At 48.7% G+C, this 17855-nt stretch overlaps 6 protein-coding genes and 2 non-coding genes across 8 annotated transcripts; 4 read left to right on the top strand and 4 right to left on the bottom strand.

Annotated features, from left to right (window-relative positions):
- Positions 1-580: 580 nt before the first annotated feature.
- On the bottom strand, positions 581-692 carry BO79DRAFT_t164. The gene has a single exon. It is a non-coding gene; the product is annotated as a tRNA-Leu (tRNA).
- A 3316-nt stretch (positions 693-4008) lies between these two features.
- On the top strand, positions 4009-4120 carry BO79DRAFT_t162. Its single transcript has one exon. It is a non-coding gene; the product is annotated as a tRNA-Leu (tRNA).
- A 571-nt stretch (positions 4121-4691) lies between these two features.
- Positions 4692-5961, top strand: BO79DRAFT_269350 (uncharacterized protein; the record flags this gene model as incomplete). The annotated part of the gene is made up of 7 exons (XM_025687188.1): positions 4692-4739; positions 4827-4829; positions 4968-4979; positions 5069-5075; positions 5107-5182; positions 5362-5421; positions 5619-5961. The coding sequence occupies 7 exons, from the start codon at positions 4692-4694 to the stop codon at positions 5776-5778; spliced, it is 366 nt and encodes a 121-aa protein (XP_025538305.1). The 3' UTR covers positions 5779-5961.
- On the bottom strand, positions 5679-6557 carry BO79DRAFT_209852 (uncharacterized protein). Its single transcript, XM_025682684.1, has one exon. It carries the CDS (start codon positions 6229-6231, stop codon positions 6022-6024), a length of 210 nt encoding a protein of 69 aa, XP_025538306.1. The 5' UTR covers positions 6232-6557; the 3' UTR covers positions 5679-6021.
- A 347-nt stretch (positions 6558-6904) lies between these two features.
- Positions 6905-7853, bottom strand: BO79DRAFT_229819 (uncharacterized protein; the record flags this gene model as incomplete). The annotated part of the gene is made up of 4 exons (XM_025684061.1): positions 6905-6974; positions 7021-7191; positions 7222-7417; positions 7586-7853. The coding sequence occupies 4 exons, from the start codon at positions 7851-7853 to the stop codon at positions 6905-6907; spliced, it is 705 nt and encodes a 234-aa protein (XP_025538307.1).
- Positions 7854-10029: 2176 nt separating this feature from the next.
- On the top strand, positions 10030-10922 carry BO79DRAFT_31220 (uncharacterized protein). The gene is made up of 2 exons (XM_025689056.1): positions 10030-10162; positions 10260-10922. Exon 2 carries the CDS (start codon positions 10452-10454, stop codon positions 10848-10850), a length of 399 nt encoding a protein of 132 aa, XP_025538308.1. The 5' UTR covers positions 10030-10162; positions 10260-10451; the 3' UTR covers positions 10851-10922.
- A 2480-nt stretch (positions 10923-13402) lies between these two features.
- On the top strand, positions 13403-15199 carry mdm12 (ERMES complex subunit MDM12). Its single transcript, XM_025682685.1, has one exon. It carries the CDS (start codon positions 13549-13551, stop codon positions 14854-14856), a length of 1308 nt encoding a protein of 435 aa, XP_025538309.1. The 5' UTR covers positions 13403-13548; the 3' UTR covers positions 14857-15199.
- Positions 15200-16572: 1373 nt separating this feature from the next.
- BO79DRAFT_246358 (putative BAP31 domain protein) lies at positions 16573-17740 on the bottom strand (the record flags this gene model as incomplete). Its single annotated transcript, XM_025685559.1, has 4 exons — positions 17459-17740; positions 17177-17311; positions 17023-17126; positions 16573-16963 (listed from the first exon to the last, which is right to left on the bottom strand). The coding sequence occupies exons 1-4, from the start codon at positions 17477-17479 to the stop codon at positions 16573-16575; spliced, it is 651 nt and encodes a 216-aa protein (XP_025538310.1). The 5' UTR covers positions 17480-17740.
- Positions 17741-17855: the final 115 nt, after the last annotated feature.

The following is a 17855-nucleotide window of genomic DNA, read 5'->3' on the forward strand; positions in this document are numbered from 1 at the left end:
TCTGTTGCGGCATTATTGTATCTACTACTACTTGCTTTCATACCCTGGCTGGCTGTTGGGTCATTGACACTGGCACATGAGTGAGTTAGTTAGTTGCGTACGCTGCAGTAGATCAGATTTCAGGATTGTTGGATAGTTAACAAGGAAGGATAATTATAGATTTTGGACCCCAATGGGGTGGTGTTTCGTTGGGATGGATGGATGCATGGTGTATGTAGTGTGGTGGTGTGGTGTGTATGTGATATATGTCAGTCAGCCTTGCGAGTAACTAACTAACTAAACTAACTAGCCCCCACGGCAGTTCTGTATCTATCTACTTAGTTATCACCTACTTACTTAGTTACCTTCTGCTCACAAGACACATTACCATTCCAGGTGTTAGGGTAGACCGATAGACGATGGTTGACTTGGAATAGCACAGTGAGATAAGCAACTATAATCATACCCATGCATCTATCTAGATACGAACCATCGAACAATAAACCCCAAAAGAAAAAAACAAAAATACAATCAACAAGAAGGATACGATATAATATGGTAGTTTGTACTTTAGTTACAAGTGATCAGAAACAAAAAGATATGACAAGAGTGGGATTCGAACCCACGCCATCTTACGATGATCAGGAAGCTGTAAAGCTGGGTATTAAGGTGGACCTTAACCTGACGCCTTGGACCAACTCGGCCATCTTGCCTTGAGATGGTATTTCGGTGCTAGTTTATGCTATATGAGTCTGGAGGTGGTAAGGTGTGTACGGTCAGTTCTTACATAGGTGGTGTGGTTTGGTTTGGTGGTGGGAGGAATTGACGGTGTTGTATGTATGGTAGGGTAAGTAGCTTAGAAGTATTTACTAGTACTAGAGTATGAGAGGGGAGTTTCGTTTATTGCTTTGGTAGTGGTAATAGTATGATATATGATCCAGATCGAAGTGGGGATCTTATAATGCCTAATGATTTATATCAAGACCACAGTAGCATAGAGGTCAATGTCAACATAATTGGCCGAAGAAGCAAAGCCATGAATGTCATAACTCCTTCTTACGGAATTGAGTAACTTCATTTATTGTCCACGTCATCTCGATGATCAACACACCCCAGCATCCGTTCTATAGACCCGACCGATTCTATACATCCAGAGATGCGCATAGTTTCATCCGTCGTCAACGGAGTCTCGACCACAGACACGCTGCATCAGCCCGCGCGGTGCAGAACTATGTTTATTCATCATCCGATGTTAATACTAGAATCCACACAAGCGAGTGGCTTCGCCCATTGTCCTCGATATGCTCTATAATCTTCTTGTGGTGGTCAGTGTGGCGGCTACAGCGTGCCGGATCGCTTCATTCCAGGTATGGCTGACCATTCATTAAACGAGGGAAGAAGAGGAATAAATTTGGAGTCCAAGGAGCATACTTGGTAAACCAGTAGGAAACGGGTGGATAAATAGGCTGAGGCCATGTGTCGTGTAGTAAGGTTACTACTAGGCTTCTTAAAAAAAGTGCATTCATCCTCCTCACTGTCTGTCTTCAGTTGTGGAATAAAAACGTCTGTGGGTGCTGCTATCGCATTCCAAATTCATGTTTTGACACTAAATGTCGTTGATTCTATGTCTAGAATGACTCTGGAGTAGAACGTGTATTCTTTCATCAGCTGACAAAGTTTGCGAGTGGTTTGATAAGTGTTGATTAAATCTGCCATTAATCTGTTCCGAGCAGTCCATGACTTTGACTATCTCGCCATTGTTTCACGCAATATGGTTATGTGTATGCCACATCAAAGGGTCCTTGGTTTTCTTCTATTCGGCATGTATTTCGACCGCGGCCCATGAATATTATTGCAATGCTGCCCGAATGTGCGTTCCTCTTGTAGTCTTGGTGCAGTCAATCACAGTCGGCTAATGCTGCCTGCATTCGTGCTTCAAAAGCGAAGCCATAGCGCATCGCCTCGAAAGATTAAGCATGCTCGAGGCTGCTACTCACATGGGTCTAAAGTAAATCTATACTCCAGGTTTTGTTCTCGAAGTCCCAAAGGATATTTATTTGTGCCACGTGAGGAAGTTCTTCACCTTGCGCTCTGGGGTATGTATATCAAGATATTCTACATAAGCTTTGCAGCCACAAACGGCAGTCGACCAATGCTGCTGGTTTGTGCTCCTCAAAAGCCCGGTAATAGCTCGAAGTTGACCAAAAAGATCTTTTCTGTTATCCAGTCCCGCGCTACTGCCCGTGGTTAGGGTCTGGCCATATCTTGATGGGAAGATATCAAGCATCATATAAATCAGCCCGTCAGCCGATACCTGGAGATAGTATGGGCTCCTAGAAAAGGGTCGATTTGATAGCTTGGCCCATATGTTTTGCTGTTGTGAGACCGACGATACAGCCAAGAACCACGCCTTTTCAGCCATTATGGTGTTTCTGTATGGCTGCGTTGATAGTCTCGCCGACCGGATATTATATGAGTTGTACCGACGCAGCGATGGCATTGGTTACAGCATACCAGCTAGAACATTCGTCTAGCCAGTTTCGATGCCTTATTGGCAAAGGCATACGTGGAGAAATAAGATAAGCGGCATAACGCTGTTTCCTAGTGCTGGAGCAAACGTCAGCATGTGCACTTTTGGCGGGCCGTCTCACCAGCCCTAGATGGGAAGATTACATACTTTTCTTGACCTTTGTAAGCAGATGCCCTTGGTTTGATGGCTATAATGCCTATCCCTTCGTTGTCTTGGTTTGAAGTGTCTTCTCTGCACGTGCGAATACTTTGGATGTGTATTCGACCCTCTTGGGGTGGGATCAAGGTAGTACCGATTACTCCAGGCATTCGCTGGTGGGGGGTAACGCCATAGTAAAGCAGAGATAGTAGCTCAATACTGTGAACAATGTGCTGCATATCAAGCAACCATATATCATTCTTAGAAGAGATGCGCGTCATTCGTTGTACCCTTTCTAGCCAGGCCCAACGAATCGAGTGAAGATACTAGTAGATAGACTTATCGAGCAGATGATAGTTTCTTGGTGAGATCAGAGAGATGATAAAGAAAGAAACACGCGAGACGAGGGAAAAAATGATTGTTTATATACTACAGGACCGAGCAGCGATTAGTCGTGAATCCGGGCCACATTGTGTGAATCTCTATACAATACTGTGAATACGAACTGAATAAGAAATGAATCCTATCTCAACACGGTGAAGCAGTCAGGGAAACTAAAGAGGAAGTGCATCACTACAGAATGCAGTGACGATGAAGATCACCTCACTCAACTGAGCAAAATTTCATATGGCCGCTCATACATACACGAAGCTGAGACGAGCCCTACTTGAGCCGCATCCGAAGCCGTTGCAAAGGAAGACCCTGGTAAGCATGTCTTTTAGCGTCAATCAATCAGGCTGTTCAGAGTAGATAATGAGCTATTGAAGTATATTTAGAATTTCTTATACTCTGTACTACACAGCCTTAAACTAGCGATATACTAACAAGCTCACCTGACAGTAGATGGTGCGTCTGATCCTATCCCGGTAGAATATCTCGGCTTTTTGCACCAATCACATACTACTAGATCTGCGAGACTTCGGCTATGGTGAGACCACTACAGAGTACTAGTTAACTAACAGCAGTCGCTTGCATGGTAGCGACGAGACCAGACAGATGATGCTACTTATTGACTAGTATGAAGTAATGTTGCTGACCATGCGTGCGACCATCACACTCCAACATCAACATAAATATTCCACAGACGAAATGTCAACCTGGCAGTAAACTACTAGTAGAATATACCCCTAGTCCGAAACACGATTGAACATCCGATTCCGACCCCAAGAGATGATACAATCGCAGTGGATCCTAATGTGAAACTAGCGCGAATCACGCAACTCGGGCTGTACTATCCAGCAGACTAGTCTGGACTATCGAAACCGGAGGGTTAACAAGTCAATGATGGTACGGGTCTGACCCTCTCAGCATATCTCAACTTGCTGATAATGCAACAAATACCACAGGTATTACATGAACAAGGCAAGATGGCCGAGTTGGTCCAAGGCGTCAGGTTAAGGTCCACCTTAATACCCAGCTTCACAGCTTCCTGATCATCGTAAGATGGCGTGGGTTCGAATCCCACTCTTGTCATTTCCTTTTTTGCTCTTTCCCACACCGATTAATATGATATGTCTTATTGTAGACGTTGGGGAGGAGGTGGCGTGGCTGTTAATCCTTTCTACATTTACCATTGTCATCATCATTTTTATTTTTTCCTTTTGCCAAACAAAAACACTTTTTCTCGTCAGCCAGCCACGGACATAAACCTTAACATGAGCGTAAGCATAACCATAAGTAAGCATAAGCATTATTTACCCTTCCCCCCACCACACCATCCACTGCAAAACGACAGCACTACTAGAAAAAGAAACCTACTTATTTCTTATGTCATATCCTCTCATCAATAGTTAGTTAGCTGCCTTCACCGACCGGAAATTTTCTACAGGAGGAAAGCAAACGAATCAAGAAGAATCAGGAAGAAAAGCAAGTAATTGATGATCGTCTCGGTGAAACACTGTCCGTCCATCCATTCACCCACCCATTTGTCCATCATCCTGCATCATGACAACTAAATCCGAGGGGAAGGGGAGGGTCGTAGGTCGGATAAAAGGGTTATTTACTCCGTAGCATAGTAGTCTCGTAAACATCAGCTCTTCCAATCATGGAGTACTACCCCCAAGGTAGACTGGAATATCCAAGTATGTCAGTAGTATGTGTCATGGACAGCCAAGTCCGGTGTGCAGACGTACGCGGACATGCATATCCGGATGCATTTGTTTCTGTAATGTGTATGTAGTATGTATGTAGGTGTGGGCTCGGTTAGAGAAGGAAGGGGGTGGTCAGTGAGATGATAAGGCCATTGAAGGTGTGTATCACCATTAGACATATGATATAACTCGTTATCAATATTACTATAGTAGATGGCTATTATGCTTAGATGGGTGCGTGCGTAAGTTTACTCGATTTGGTAATAGGAATATAGCATTGGTGGAATCATCGTATAGATAGATGAACAAACCAAGGAAAAAAAAAAAATAGAAAGAAGGTCAGTAATAAGAAGTAAACCTACTTCATAGCGAGTGGTGTGGGAGTTGGGCTGAGTTGGGTGCAGCAGCAGCAGCAGCAGCAGCAGCAGCAGCAGCAGCAGCGGATGTACGTATCTCAGCATCCGGAGAGGCAAGTTGCAGTTCCGTGCAGACCCCGTGACCAGCACATCCATACTGCAAGTTGTCACCGGGGGCTGGGGCTGGGGCTGGGGCTAGATCTGAGATCGCGCCGTTCTGGTCTGGTCTGGTCCAGATAGCATATCTGCTAGCTGCCATGGCCACTAGTTATCTCTGGAACCCTGTCGGGCCCTTTTACTCCGACGCATGGACGGAGTACGCCGTACGGTGTGCAGCCATGTTTAATTAAACTAATCTCAGGACTACTACTAGGTTCAGGGTTCAGCTGCTCCTCTGTTTACTTTTTTTCCCCTTCTTATCTTACACCGTAGACTACAAGGCAAATCATTCAAGGGGTCACGCTGGCTTGGCAGGTCCAAAAAGGGTTGATCGGCAGAATCTATCATTGCTTGGCTGTGCAACAGGAACTACGGTTTATCTGATGGCACAATGCTTGGCACATATCAATGGACCCTTGGCAGTCATTCAGGATTGTCTGGGCAGCGCGGCCCAGGCAAGGAGTATGGTATCATTGTGATTGTGCAAGAGGCTATGAACATGAGATGTAGACTTGGCGTAGAGTAATATTGGTAAAAGCAAAAGCAATGAATCTTGCAACCCAAAAAAAGAAAACATCGGGCCCCGCACTTCGCTTCCCCCGAATGGTCGCTCGTCCAATAACGTCAGATATCCGTGACAAGAACTAGTAGTGATCTTCCTTCGGTCTGCGGGGTGAGACTTTAGTCCCCTTCAGACGATGAGGTGCGAGGCAAGGAAATCGTGTCCAGCGCGATTCGTCGAATTGAAACTGCTTCTCGTGCCAGAAGCTTAGTTGCTGGGCGAAGCGGCGTCGCGAGTGTCGACGCCCAGGTAGAGGAAACCGCTGGGGAGACGGCTGAATCCAGGGCGCTGGGTGGTTCCGCTGGCCGTAGAGGACTGGCTGCTGGAGCGCTCACGAACCTGTGTCGAGGTAGAGAGAGGAGCCGTCTCGGTAGGGGCCAGGACAAGGAACTTGGAGGTGGGGGTGTAGGAGTACATGGTGATTGATGGATGAGTCGGACAAGGAGTCTTTGGAAGTAGATGTGATGGTAGAGTCTTGAAGTGACTTGGAATCAAGTAGAGAGAGAGAGAGAGCTTTTCTTGCAGAGTTGCTTGGAAGAAAGAGGATGGATGAGCACTTCATCGGCTGGAATCGGCCACCCTTATATAGCTATGGCAGAGCTCAGCCAAGCCATTATCGCAGGGAAGAGGGGTTGACCGGAGATGGTGTCGATCAGGCGAGCTACCGATTCTAGCCCAGCTGCAGAAAGCAGATAAGTGGAGGAACAAGCAGTGGCTTGCCTATTCCTCATACCCGACGGTGGACCGGGACACGCTGTAATTCACATGCCTGCGAAACGGACTATCACAAAGGAGGGGCTGAGAACGTCATCCTTGAAAATCCCCCCTTCCTTTGCATATCTTGGCTCTGGCAATAGTCATACCCGAGCAGGATGCGGTGGACGATCTGGTTGGGCGAGCTGGGCCTGGGGGTCCCCGACACAAGCATCAGGACCGCCACGACTCCGAACCCAGCCTCGGATGATCAGCAACCAAGAGCCATGGCCAAGACACTATTGATTGAGACCGAACCGTCCCGTGACGAGTTCTGAGGAACGTGGGAGTAAAGAGGCGATAAGAGGCAACGTCAGGAACATAGTGAGTTTTGAATTCATTCTTGGGGAGGAAAATGAAGCGGGCCTGCCAAGTCGTCGCCGCATTCTTTTTTCTTTCTTCCTATTCTTTCCCCGTGGATTTCTGGTTATGTTCCCCAGGCCACATGACCACCCCCCGGAATTCCATGGTTGTTTCCCGCAGCTGCAACTTCTTGCTTCCCCTCGGAGATCGTCTTCTAGAATTGCCTTCCTCGGGAAATCTTGACCTGGGCAGCCACATCTGCTTCTCATTTGAAATGACCCGGATCTTTCCCCCCTTGCTTGGAAGAAGCCAAAGAAGCCGCTAGAAAACAGCATTGCTCGTGGAGAAGACTAGACCACAGAGTTGAAGTCGGAAGCTTCAGGGAACGGGAAGCTGGGAACACCCGACGGGCGGAGATGGTGGTCCGGGGGAGGGTTCCATGGTAAAGGGTTGAATTGAAAAGACCGACTAGTGGACAATTTAATGCGACTAGCAGGTCCCCTCCCTGGAATAAAAACGAGGCGTGAGAACGAGACGAAGGGAGTCTCTGAAGGGGGAAAAAAGTCAAAGGAAGTATGAAGCCAAGCAAGCCAAGCGGCTCAAACGAGCCCGGGATCACGTGGCTGACATGAGCTGCGCGCAAGAATCAACCACAGCGACTAGAAAACCAAGCCCCCTTCAGGAACAGGCCAAAACCCAGGTTCAGGCCAGGAACCATCGCGCGTCGGTCCCATCACCGGCGCCGTTCCCCCTCCCGGGAGCCAACGGCGGCTAAAAGATGGCCGTGCCCGCTGGTCGAAACCTGTCGACCGTCGCCGTTTTAGCGCCTTCGGGCCCTGCGCCGTATCGCCCTGAGTGGCGCGGCAACTCAGCGGCTGAAAGGGCTCAGTGAAACATGCAGAGGCCCATGGTAAAAGCGCCGCAAGTGCTGTGCCGACCTTGCGAACTCCATGTTCTCGCTGCCTCAGCCCGACATTTCCCATTCAGCCTAGCTGCTGGTGGTTGATCATGGAAAATCGATAGGCGGAGACGGTCTGGCTGGCACTGCCGATTTACTCCAGTAAGCCTCGGCCATGGTAGACAGACCTAGCTCACTATCACACCAACGCCGTAATCCCCCAGTCCCGTGGGAGACTAAGCTAAGCACCGCTCGGTTGCTGGCTCGCGCTGATGTCGCATAACTTCTGGCCCCCGAGCTATTCCCAACAACTGGAGCCAAGAGGAGGGAAAGGCAGTCAGGCTCTGTGTTCAGGCTTTGTGGATGTCACTGATATCACCAACTGCGTCAAGGTTCTGGGGCTCAGACATTGGTCACTGTCAGAGCTATGACCCAACGTGCCTGTGACGGCACAGCAGTTCTTGCATGTTCATCTCTTTAGCTTCCGCATGTCGGCTCCGGGACTCTGACACACCTTGTTGATCCCAGCGACCCGCAGCAGGATGATGTTTGACGTGGGAAAGGATGCGTTTTTGGGAACTGCGGCGACCCCTGACAGGAGCAGGTGGCTCATGGATCAACTAATCCTGCGCAGCCTTCTCCAGCCAAACAGCGCCAGGTGCCAAACGGTCAGACCAAGCTGGTGGGGGTGATTCCCCGAACTCTGATATCGGCGCGATTATATTGGACTGCCCGTGGCCATGCCAATCCTGGTTCCTCCACTCCCGTTCAATCCGGTGTCGAGGACACATGATAGCGAGAGAACAGTCGCCAGATGTGCGCCTTGATGAATGGATCTGGTCCTCTTTGGTCTTGCATTCGTCAGATGCTCTGGTCCAGGAATCATTCTAGACTGCAGCATGACCCCCTTCGCAGTCGAACTACTGTTGGTCGTCTGCGGGGACTGATTTGATAATTGAATTGTTGGGTTTGCGCCTGCATATCCTGACGGGTCTTTCCCTGCCGCAGGAAGGACATGTAGATGTGAAGATGATGTCAACCTTCCCATGATGCAGCAGCGGAAGTCTAATGCGTTCCTTTACCCCCCCACCATCCTCGAGGGGCTCACATCACTTTCGGCCGATGCATGACCATGCTAGTCAGATACACGTTCATTTTCCTATCTTGGAAAAGATGCCTTCCCAGGCTGATCCCAGATGGGGGTGATTTCAGGCTTTCTGATTCGCATAGCCGCCAGTCCGCTGGGAGGGAGGGGGAGCATCATGGGGAAAGCCAAAGGCATTGAGGTGCAGATGCAGACTGAATCATATGTTGGGATACTGTTATATTAAAAAATTCACTTGGAAGGATGATTCGAGTGTGATGTAGATCGAATCACCAACTGATTCTCCGGTTCAACGGCTCTATTGGTCCGTGTTGAGGGAGGGCTGAGCCCAAAAAAATGGGAAAAGAGAACCGAGTGCAGGGAAAAGAAAGGAAGAAAAAGCAAGATGCAAGCCGTAGTTAGTTTCCCGTTCCTTGCCTAACCTTCTTCTGACGGTCATCCATCCATTCATTTTTGACACTTTTTGCTGCGATGTGATCACCACAACCCCCCCGAACTTACCACCACTGCCACAACAACACAACAAATGATTTTAATATTTTATTTTTTTTACTTAACCGCCATTTAATTTTGCATAGAAAAATTATTTTCATTAAACGTGATTGGCCGGGTTGAGTCACAAACTGGCCCTACGCCAACTGAACAATTGTGGGCGTAGACTGGCGTTGTTGCGGCACAGTCAACCGCAGTCATCTTTATCATTTGGGATTCTGATTCGAGACTCACCACCACCACAACCACACTTACTGCTCCTACTACGGACGTACCAACGCTTGTTACCACCACCACTACCGGTCAGTAGTCCAGGAGACTGCATCCTCAATTATTTAAAGCCCCCTTCGCACTCCTCCATCGGACAATCAGAACCATCATCAATCCATCAAAGCAATCAAGCAAAGCAAAGCAATCCAGCTAGCTCAGCTCAGCCTGACCACAACTTCTCAAACTTCAATCTCTTCTCACAATCTTCTACTTCCTATTTACTTCTACTCCCGCGCTTTCTAAGTGCTCATCTCTACGAAACTCTTCAAATCCACCAGTTTCAAGTCCCTTCTCCAGTCTTCCTCCCGCCGCCACTATGTGCTCTCAGTACTTCTTCAAGTACGACTGCGGCTGCACTGTCGCTGAGGGTGATGTCGTCTACTGCGCCAAGCGAGGCACCTCCTGCACTGGCGTCAGACACCAGATCCGCCGCCGAGAGGGCTACAACTGCCCTAACCACGGTGGCTAGATAGTTCCATGCTATGCCCTTTCCCCCTCCTCCTCCGGGGGGTGGGTGCCACAGGTTAGTGAGTTGCCGAAGATCCACTCGCGCCTAACTTCCAGCCCCAGATCCATCCACAAAGGGAAGGGATACGTTCGTGAACTAACGGTTTCTGGCCCCAGGGTTGATTGCTACTCTACCTTACTAGCTATATTGAACAGCATGTAAGGTAGTAAGCATGTATGAGGAGAGGAAGGAAGGGGAAGAAGAGATCCAGATCTGGGTTGTTTCGATGACAATGATTTTTTTTTTTACCCATTATCGATATCCGCCCTCGTGTGTGTCTTGTCTGGAGATATTCGCGCGCAGACACAATGGGGGCGGATATTAAGACAAAAGTGACAACCGGATCTGAGATGGGGACGGACGGTTATCTGGCATCTTCTGTTTCTTTTTTCGTCTTTTTTTTCCCCCTATTTTCCCTTTTTGAGTTTCAGTTTTCGATTTCATATTTTGGTTCCCTTTGTTCGCGACTAGCCTGTTGCGAATTGCAAAGAAAAAAAAATCAGAAAAAAAATCACCAGGGAGGACAATTTGAAGTTTTGAATTGGCATCGCTCGCACCTGATTATCCTGTTTGTTTGTCTCTTCATCTGTTCTCGTTATCGTCATCATCTGTCGTTGTCATTGAGATTATTTCGGTTTTCTTTCTTTTTTGCTATTTTTCTGTTTCATCATCGCCGCACACACCCCAGATTTGCATCATCTGCATAAGTTAGTCAGTTCGTTAGTTTTTTTGTTTCTTATTCTCTTTGTTCCCTTTACGTTTCATACCACTTCCTTCCCGTTACTTCAATCTATTCTTTGATTTGATTTGATTCGATTCGTTTATTATTTTCGGGAGGCACATGTCGATCATCAGGAGGGAACACTAACCCCATCATGCTTATTATTTCCATCATCATCATCATCCTGTTTTCTTTTCTCGGCGGCATCTTGTCTCTCTCTCTCTCTCTCTCTTCGATAGTTTTCGCAACTTGGCATTGCGCTGCATTGGGGTGTGTGCTTTGCTCTGCTGTAAAGTGTGGAACTCTGTTGTTGTTGTTGTCGTTTGTTTGTAACTACCAAGTAGTTAGTTAGTTCGCTTCTTGGCTTTATGTGACGCTCATTTTTTATTCTTCAATATTATTTATTTGAGTATATTTATATTGGGATCTGAGTAGATTGGTGTGATTTATAGCTACTACGTAGTAGGTAGTACATCAGATGATACTTTCGTGTTTACCCACTTCTGTTAGATAGTAGTACTATATTCTCTAGTATTGGGACTATTTAGTTTCTACTACTATTTATTGATGGTAACGATGATGATGATGTTCACGAGATGTGGATGCCTTGCTGGTGCCACCCTCAATTATATTATTCTAACTAACTTAACTTACCTACTTGTTAGTAATCTCATACTACTATAATAGAGTGTGAGTAGTATGTGGTGCAACTTGATCATATGGTTTGATTTGCACGAGACCCTCCTTTTTTTCCCCTCATTCAATTCATTTTCACCTCCATCTACATGATTTGGTTTCACATGGGAAAAAGGCAGAAGACGATCAATGCGAGGAACGAGAGAACACACAGACAAAAGAGATTCACACCAGCGCGGCAATTCTGTCGGACCCAAAACCAACTACTGACTCGGAGGGGCCGACTAGACTACTAGTAGGTTATGACAAGACCCATCCGGCTCATGGAACCATGGTTGACGGCGCTTAGGTGTGACAAATCCTCCACCACTGCTGCCTTTGTCGCCCTACTTCCTCGTGGCGCGAGTCACCAGGATGGGGAATTCCTCCACATCGCTGGTTACGTTTGCCGCGCAAACCATTGTCATTGCTGAGGAAAATTCCCGGAATACTCTCGGAGATACTGGGGAAGGATGCTGTTGATTCTCCTTCCTCTTCCATTTTGCACCAAAATTTTCATCTACGATTTTCATCATCAGGTGTATAGAGGAAAAAGTCTCGCAGCGATTTTGTGTGTGTGCGTACGCGGAATGCAGATAGGCTCCAATGGGTCCTCCTACCCTACACGAGAGGGGGGGACCAACTAACGAGAAAATTCTCCTCGACCCTGATTAGCACCGCACATCACCGGCTGCATTAGCACCGCATACGCTTTTTATCACCTGATGTCCAACGAGCAAATCAGATGCAGAAAATGGGGCACAGACGCGAGTTGTCCGGTGGCAAGAGATGCTGACTGGTGCCAACGAGTCTCGCCGATGGATGGGGGGTTTCGGAGCCAGTAAGGGTAGGAACTCCGCGCGTATATCGGGGATTCTGAAAATCCAGTGCAACTGGGGCCTGCCAGGCGCTAGGTCGGGGTTGCAGTGTCCAACGACAATGCTTGAAAATTTGCATGCAGTGTAGCTGTGCCCCTCTTTTTCTCCGGCTTCGCTGGCGTAGAAAAGAAGAACACAGCGCCAAAGTGATGGGGGTGTACGGTTTCTGGAGCATTGTTCCGACCACATGAGGAATCAGTGTTGTGTGGCGTACCCCCTTCGCGTCTTCATGTGTTATCGGCTGCTCTGTTTCTGAGAGAAACCCGGGCATACGGCACTTGGATCGGCTGGGGGGTGTGAAATAACAGGTTGTTAAACCTGGTCAGGCTTCAAGGCAGATACCGGGGGTAAAAGTTTAAAAAGTTACAAGAGAGGGGTCATTAGCAAGCCAGGTTTACCTGTTCATCCCTTCTATAGAGGGGAAAGTCCTTTAGTAGGCCAATAGTAGCTGGTACTAGACTCGCCAGTGTTGGGTCCCAGATAGCCTAGCTCAGTCGTGATCGAGCCGCGCCGATGAATAGCACTTGTTGGTCACAGTATTGTTGTACGGCGGCCCCAGAGCGACCCCTGGAGCAGCAGGCCTGCGCTGCCAGTGTACACCGCTTGAGTAATGCTCAGAACAGCGCCGCAGAGCCGTGCCATCACCCTTAGACCGGCGATGGGCGGGAGGGACCTGGGGAACCAGAATGCTGGGACAGTAAACCTAAAGCGGTGTGGGCATCGACTGCGCCGCTCAGGCCAACCAAAACTTGTACCAGGGCCATTTGTAAATCCTAGGAAAGCCAGCATTCAAGTCTGGTCACTGTCAGGCTCCATTGTGACCGTTGGAGGCCAAAAGAAGGCATTGTGGCAGCATTGGATTGTCGTTGGGGCATTGATGGCGGTCACGTTGTCGTGATCTCACGTGACCCCGCACCAGCTGCGAGAACCGCCGAAGCGCGACAAAAACAAGCGCCAACTCCGACTCTCCGATTCTCGACGTCACCGACAAGAATGGTTTGGAAAAGCTAATCGGCCTGGTGTTCGCTTTGTTTCAGATTCTCTTCCAGGGTTCTAGAATCAATTTCCGAATCCTTTTTTTCTCTTTCTCTCTGGCATCACCCACGGATAGAAGGCCGTTTTGCACATGTAATGTCCATAGAAGTTGACTGGGGCGCCGCGACCTCCGGTCCCGACGGAGAGGCTCTGGCCGAGCGCATCCGCTCTTTCATTCATGACAAGTTCCAGCAGGTTGCTCTGCCACGCTTTATCCGATCAGTGCAAGTTCATTCTTTCGACTTCGGGACGATTCCGCCTGAGCTCGAGATCAAAGACCTTTGCGAGCCGTTCGCCGACTTCTATGAAGAAGATGAAGATGATGAAGCGTCTGATGTCTCCGAGGGGCTTGTCTCCGGGCACGGTTCGCCGTGGCATGGGACTCATCCAGAACTCAATGAATCTTCTTTCCGCGACGACAATGCGATAAATCAATCGCTGCGTGATCCTTTCACCGAAGGCTTTCAACCCTCGGCCTTGCGGTCTCCCATAGCTCTTAGCGACCATCTCAACCCGCATTTCCGCTCCGGCACTCCTGGTATACCCGGAGGTACATCGACCCTAGGTTACCATCTGATGTCACTTGGTGGACTTTCAGGAACGCAGACACCCCTTGCTGCAGTTGCAGGCGGATCCCCGTTCGCAGGCGGATGGAATGATTCTGGGATGATGGGCCCTGGCAATAGGGGGCGTCCACCGCCTCCAATTTTTACTGCCCACCAATCGCGTCCGGAAGCCGACATTGACAGCAGTAATCCGACGTCGCGACCATCAACATCCAGCACGTTACCTTCTCATCCGTCCGGGTCCAATAAGAACAATGGTGATGGAACAGGCGGTCCTGACCATGGATCACACCCCGAAGAGCATGGGCATTTAGATGACCCTACTTCGGAAGAGCCTCTGCGATTTCCTCGAATGAGAGAGCGCCGGCCCGAGGATTTCCAAGTACTGTGTCACGCCAAATACGCGGGTGATGTGCGGCTGTCATTAACAGCGGAAATTCTTCTGGACTATCCCATGCCCAGTTTCGTTGGACTACCCTTGAAACTAAATGTTACAGGGATCACGTTTGATGGTGTTGCAGTGGTCGCGTACATCCGCAAGCGGGTCCACTTCTGCTTCCTGTCATCTGAAGACGCGGACGCGCTGATTGGGTCTGATCAGCCGGATGTAGGTGCTCAAGCCGAGTATTCACGTTCTGGTGGGGATGCGACCGTCTCTGCAAAGCGGCAAGGTGGTCTGCTGCAAGAAATCCGAGTTGAAAGTGAGATTGGTCGGAAAGAAGATGGCAAGCAAGTCCTCAAGAACGTCGGCAAGGTGGAACGATTTGTGCTCGCACAGGTGCGGCGGATATTCGAGGAGGAGCTCGTCTATCCTAGTTTCTGGACATTCCTGGTCTAGTTGCGCTGTAGATATGGGCCGCGGAAGAACATTGTCAACTCGCATTGGCCTAAACCCGTGAGGATTTAGGGTTTGATCGACTATTTGAGTCCTACCGTGTGCTCCAGACCGCCTCGAGCCCACCGATTTGTCAGAAACAGGCACTAAGACTGCAGTGTTTTATATCCAAATTAGCGCATGCATCTCTCCTCCCTAGCGATTGAAGAATCATGCCTAAACTTCCTTCAGGGGCAATGTAGCTACAAACCTCATCGCTTGCGGGAAAAGCGTTCCTGGCACAAATCCTTCCTGTCAGACCCCACGCGCATCTCTGTCATACCTGCCAATCATCTTAACAACAGACTGCGCTATCGCCACCCCCTTGTTTTCTTGTGACGTAGCCCAGTCAATATAAGTAATTCTCACTACTACCTTATACCTGGTAGTGGCAGCCAAGCGAAATCCAGGTTCCACACAAGGAGACCTGATGACCACCAGCCCCATGAAAAGTACACCAAAACCATAGCTAGCCAATCTCTCATGAAGCGAATGAAACAGACAGCCGACATTGGCTACAGACCCAATACTCCAATCCTTAGTCTAAGACATATAGTTACCTGGTCATGCCAAGTTAGCTGACATGAACCCCAACCGAACTCTGCAGACCAAACCAAACCTCATGATCCTGTGACAGGCCCACTCACCTCGGAACGGCCCCAGGCGGGAAGAGTAGGGCGGGAACCAGTGGATTTTCTTCACGCCCTCGCTTGCTCACTCCATTCATTTATTGTCTTTCTCTTCATCTCTCGTCAGCGATTCATGCCTTAGTGAGTGGGGGCGTCTGTCAGCTGGTATCTACCTCACTTCTCTCTAGGGTATAGAGAAGGTTAGCTGATGGAATTTGAGGTGAACGTTGAGGGATTAATGACTTAACTTGTAGTTATTGTACGATGTAAATAGAGCACTTGTCGTTCATCGTAAGATGGGACTCATTCGATTGCCGTGATTATTTCACTGTGAGGGGCGTCGGTGGGGGGGTTGTTGCAAATGATCTCGGGGGCACAGTAAATGCTGTTTTTGCTTCTCAAGGAGAGGAGGAATGGTATGTAACTTTCTTGAAGCGAGTAGATTGAAGATTGGGCTCTGGATCATTGTACTTGAGCGTTGATCGGATTGTTTGAGGTCTGTGTTTGGTTGTTGTCTCGAGGAAGCTGCGGTGTTGGTCATAGAAGAATGATGGAGCTGCGCGCAGGTGCTTCGACGTGATGGCTGGTCCCTCTTTCTACATTGGGCTCTGACCTGAGAGCTGATTACTACTGTATTTTTTGCATATTGTGGTATACGATCGTATTCACCATGATGTACTGCTCTTCTGTTTACCTAAAGCCTACAATCCGACATGGACAGTGGAATTTTGCTCCATTGTAAGTTGTAACCCAGATAACCCAGATGATCTCAAGTTTTGCAATGACAACTTCTTCCCCGAGAATTGCACCAGTATGATTCACTCCACCAATGCGCTCAAATAACAGCTGGTTCATCCGACCACCAGGTGGTCGTTGTCAACATTCCGCCTCATCCAAACCCGAAAGATATGGTAACCGAAATGCACATGAAAGAGTAGCTTGCGGACAGCGGGATGTTCTATCAATCAGCCCCAAAAAGCGATCAACTCACAGTCCCGACTGGCCTAGCAGGCTGACGATTGTATTTCCTCGCGGCACACCCAAGCGTCGTCTACTGGTCCTTCTTGGGAGCCTCACCCTTCTCACCAGACACCTCGTCACCAAGCTTGTGGTACTCGCGGGTGAGACCCTCACACTGCTTCTTCAGGGTCTCAATGTCACGGTCCTTGGCTGCGAGCTCCTCCTTGAGACGGCCGATTTCGCCAATCTCACCGGCCTGTGCAAGACGAGCGGAGTCCTTACCGCCAGCCTTCTTGTCACCCTCGAGGAGTCTGACTCTGTCCTCAAGACGGAGGACATCAAGGATCATGGTGTAAGTGCGGTTGAGGATAAGAGACAGGAAGAGGGTGAATCCACAGAGGTACATGTTGCGCTGCGAGTAGAACTTGCGGGCCTGGACTTCCATACGATCGGTACCGAGAGCGGCGGCTCTGTGGCGAAAGCTAGGTCAGTAATTGTTTCAGTGCAATGCTAAAAAGGGTGTGGACCGTCGGAAGCATACCCCATGGTGCCCCCCTCTTTGCCGAAAGAAGCCAGCTCCAGCTGCACACGGTATACGCGGTTGACGCTATCGATGAAGAGGATAAGGATAAAGATGAATGTGATCTATAGCTCAATAAGTATTTGCAAATGCAGGGCAATGCCGAGTTACTTACCTTTAATCCATATTGTAATTTAGCTACTATCGGACTTTCCGAAATGAAAGCGAAGAGCTTCCTCTTCACGGTGAATGGAAGAGGGATGATGAGGCCCATGAAGACCGCCATCTCAAACACCAACAGGCAGAAAACCTATAATCATGTTGTAAGCAAATATTGATGCGACACATTATCTGATGGTCCGGGAGTGCGCGGGTCAGGGGCTGCAGGCTGCAGGCTGCAACAATCCCGAATTCCATGCCATTGCGAGGATAGTTAACAACAAATGACGGTACGTACAAGGCTGTAGTAGAGAGTCATTTTGCCTAAGATTGTAATTCAGGTAACCTTCCGACAGATGCTTCAATATGCAAGTTTGGCTGGAAATCCAGCTGTGGTTGTGGGGTTTGTTTTGCGAAGATAAACAAAAGTACACGGTCACACGCAAGAAGAGTTGAGAAACCCGAAAGGTCGAGCAGGCGTAGAGCGAACAATGTTTGTCGAATAAGTTCTTTTAGCTAGTATACTGGCATGAACAGTGCCAGAACAGAGCAGGAAGGTTAGGCAGTTCAGGAGATGAGGTGGTCTTTTTGCAGTTTCTGGTGAGAGGAAGACGTCATTACCGCCCGGAGCTGTGATCGTGCACGTGACTCTGTCGGCCGCGGCTCAGCCTGCCGTCTACGTCATAGCAACAGGG

Source organism: Aspergillus costaricaensis (genome assembly GCF_003184835.1).
Source record: "Aspergillus costaricaensis CBS 115574 unplaced genomic scaffold BO79scaffold_21, whole genome shotgun sequence".
Lineage (NCBI taxonomy): Eukaryota > Fungi > Ascomycota > Eurotiomycetes > Eurotiales > Aspergillaceae > Aspergillus > Aspergillus costaricensis.

Coding starts and splice junctions, on each gene's coding strand:
- BO79DRAFT_209852 (XM_025682684.1), bottom strand. CDS start 6,231: ATGTACTCCTACACCCCCACCTCCAAGTTCCTTGTCCTGGCCCCTACC.
- BO79DRAFT_31220 (XM_025689056.1), top strand. CDS start 10,452: ATGGGGGCGGATATTAAGACAAAAGTGACAACCGGATCTGAGATGGGG.
- mdm12 (XM_025682685.1), top strand. CDS start 13,549: ATGTCCATAGAAGTTGACTGGGGCGCCGCGACCTCCGGTCCCGACGGA.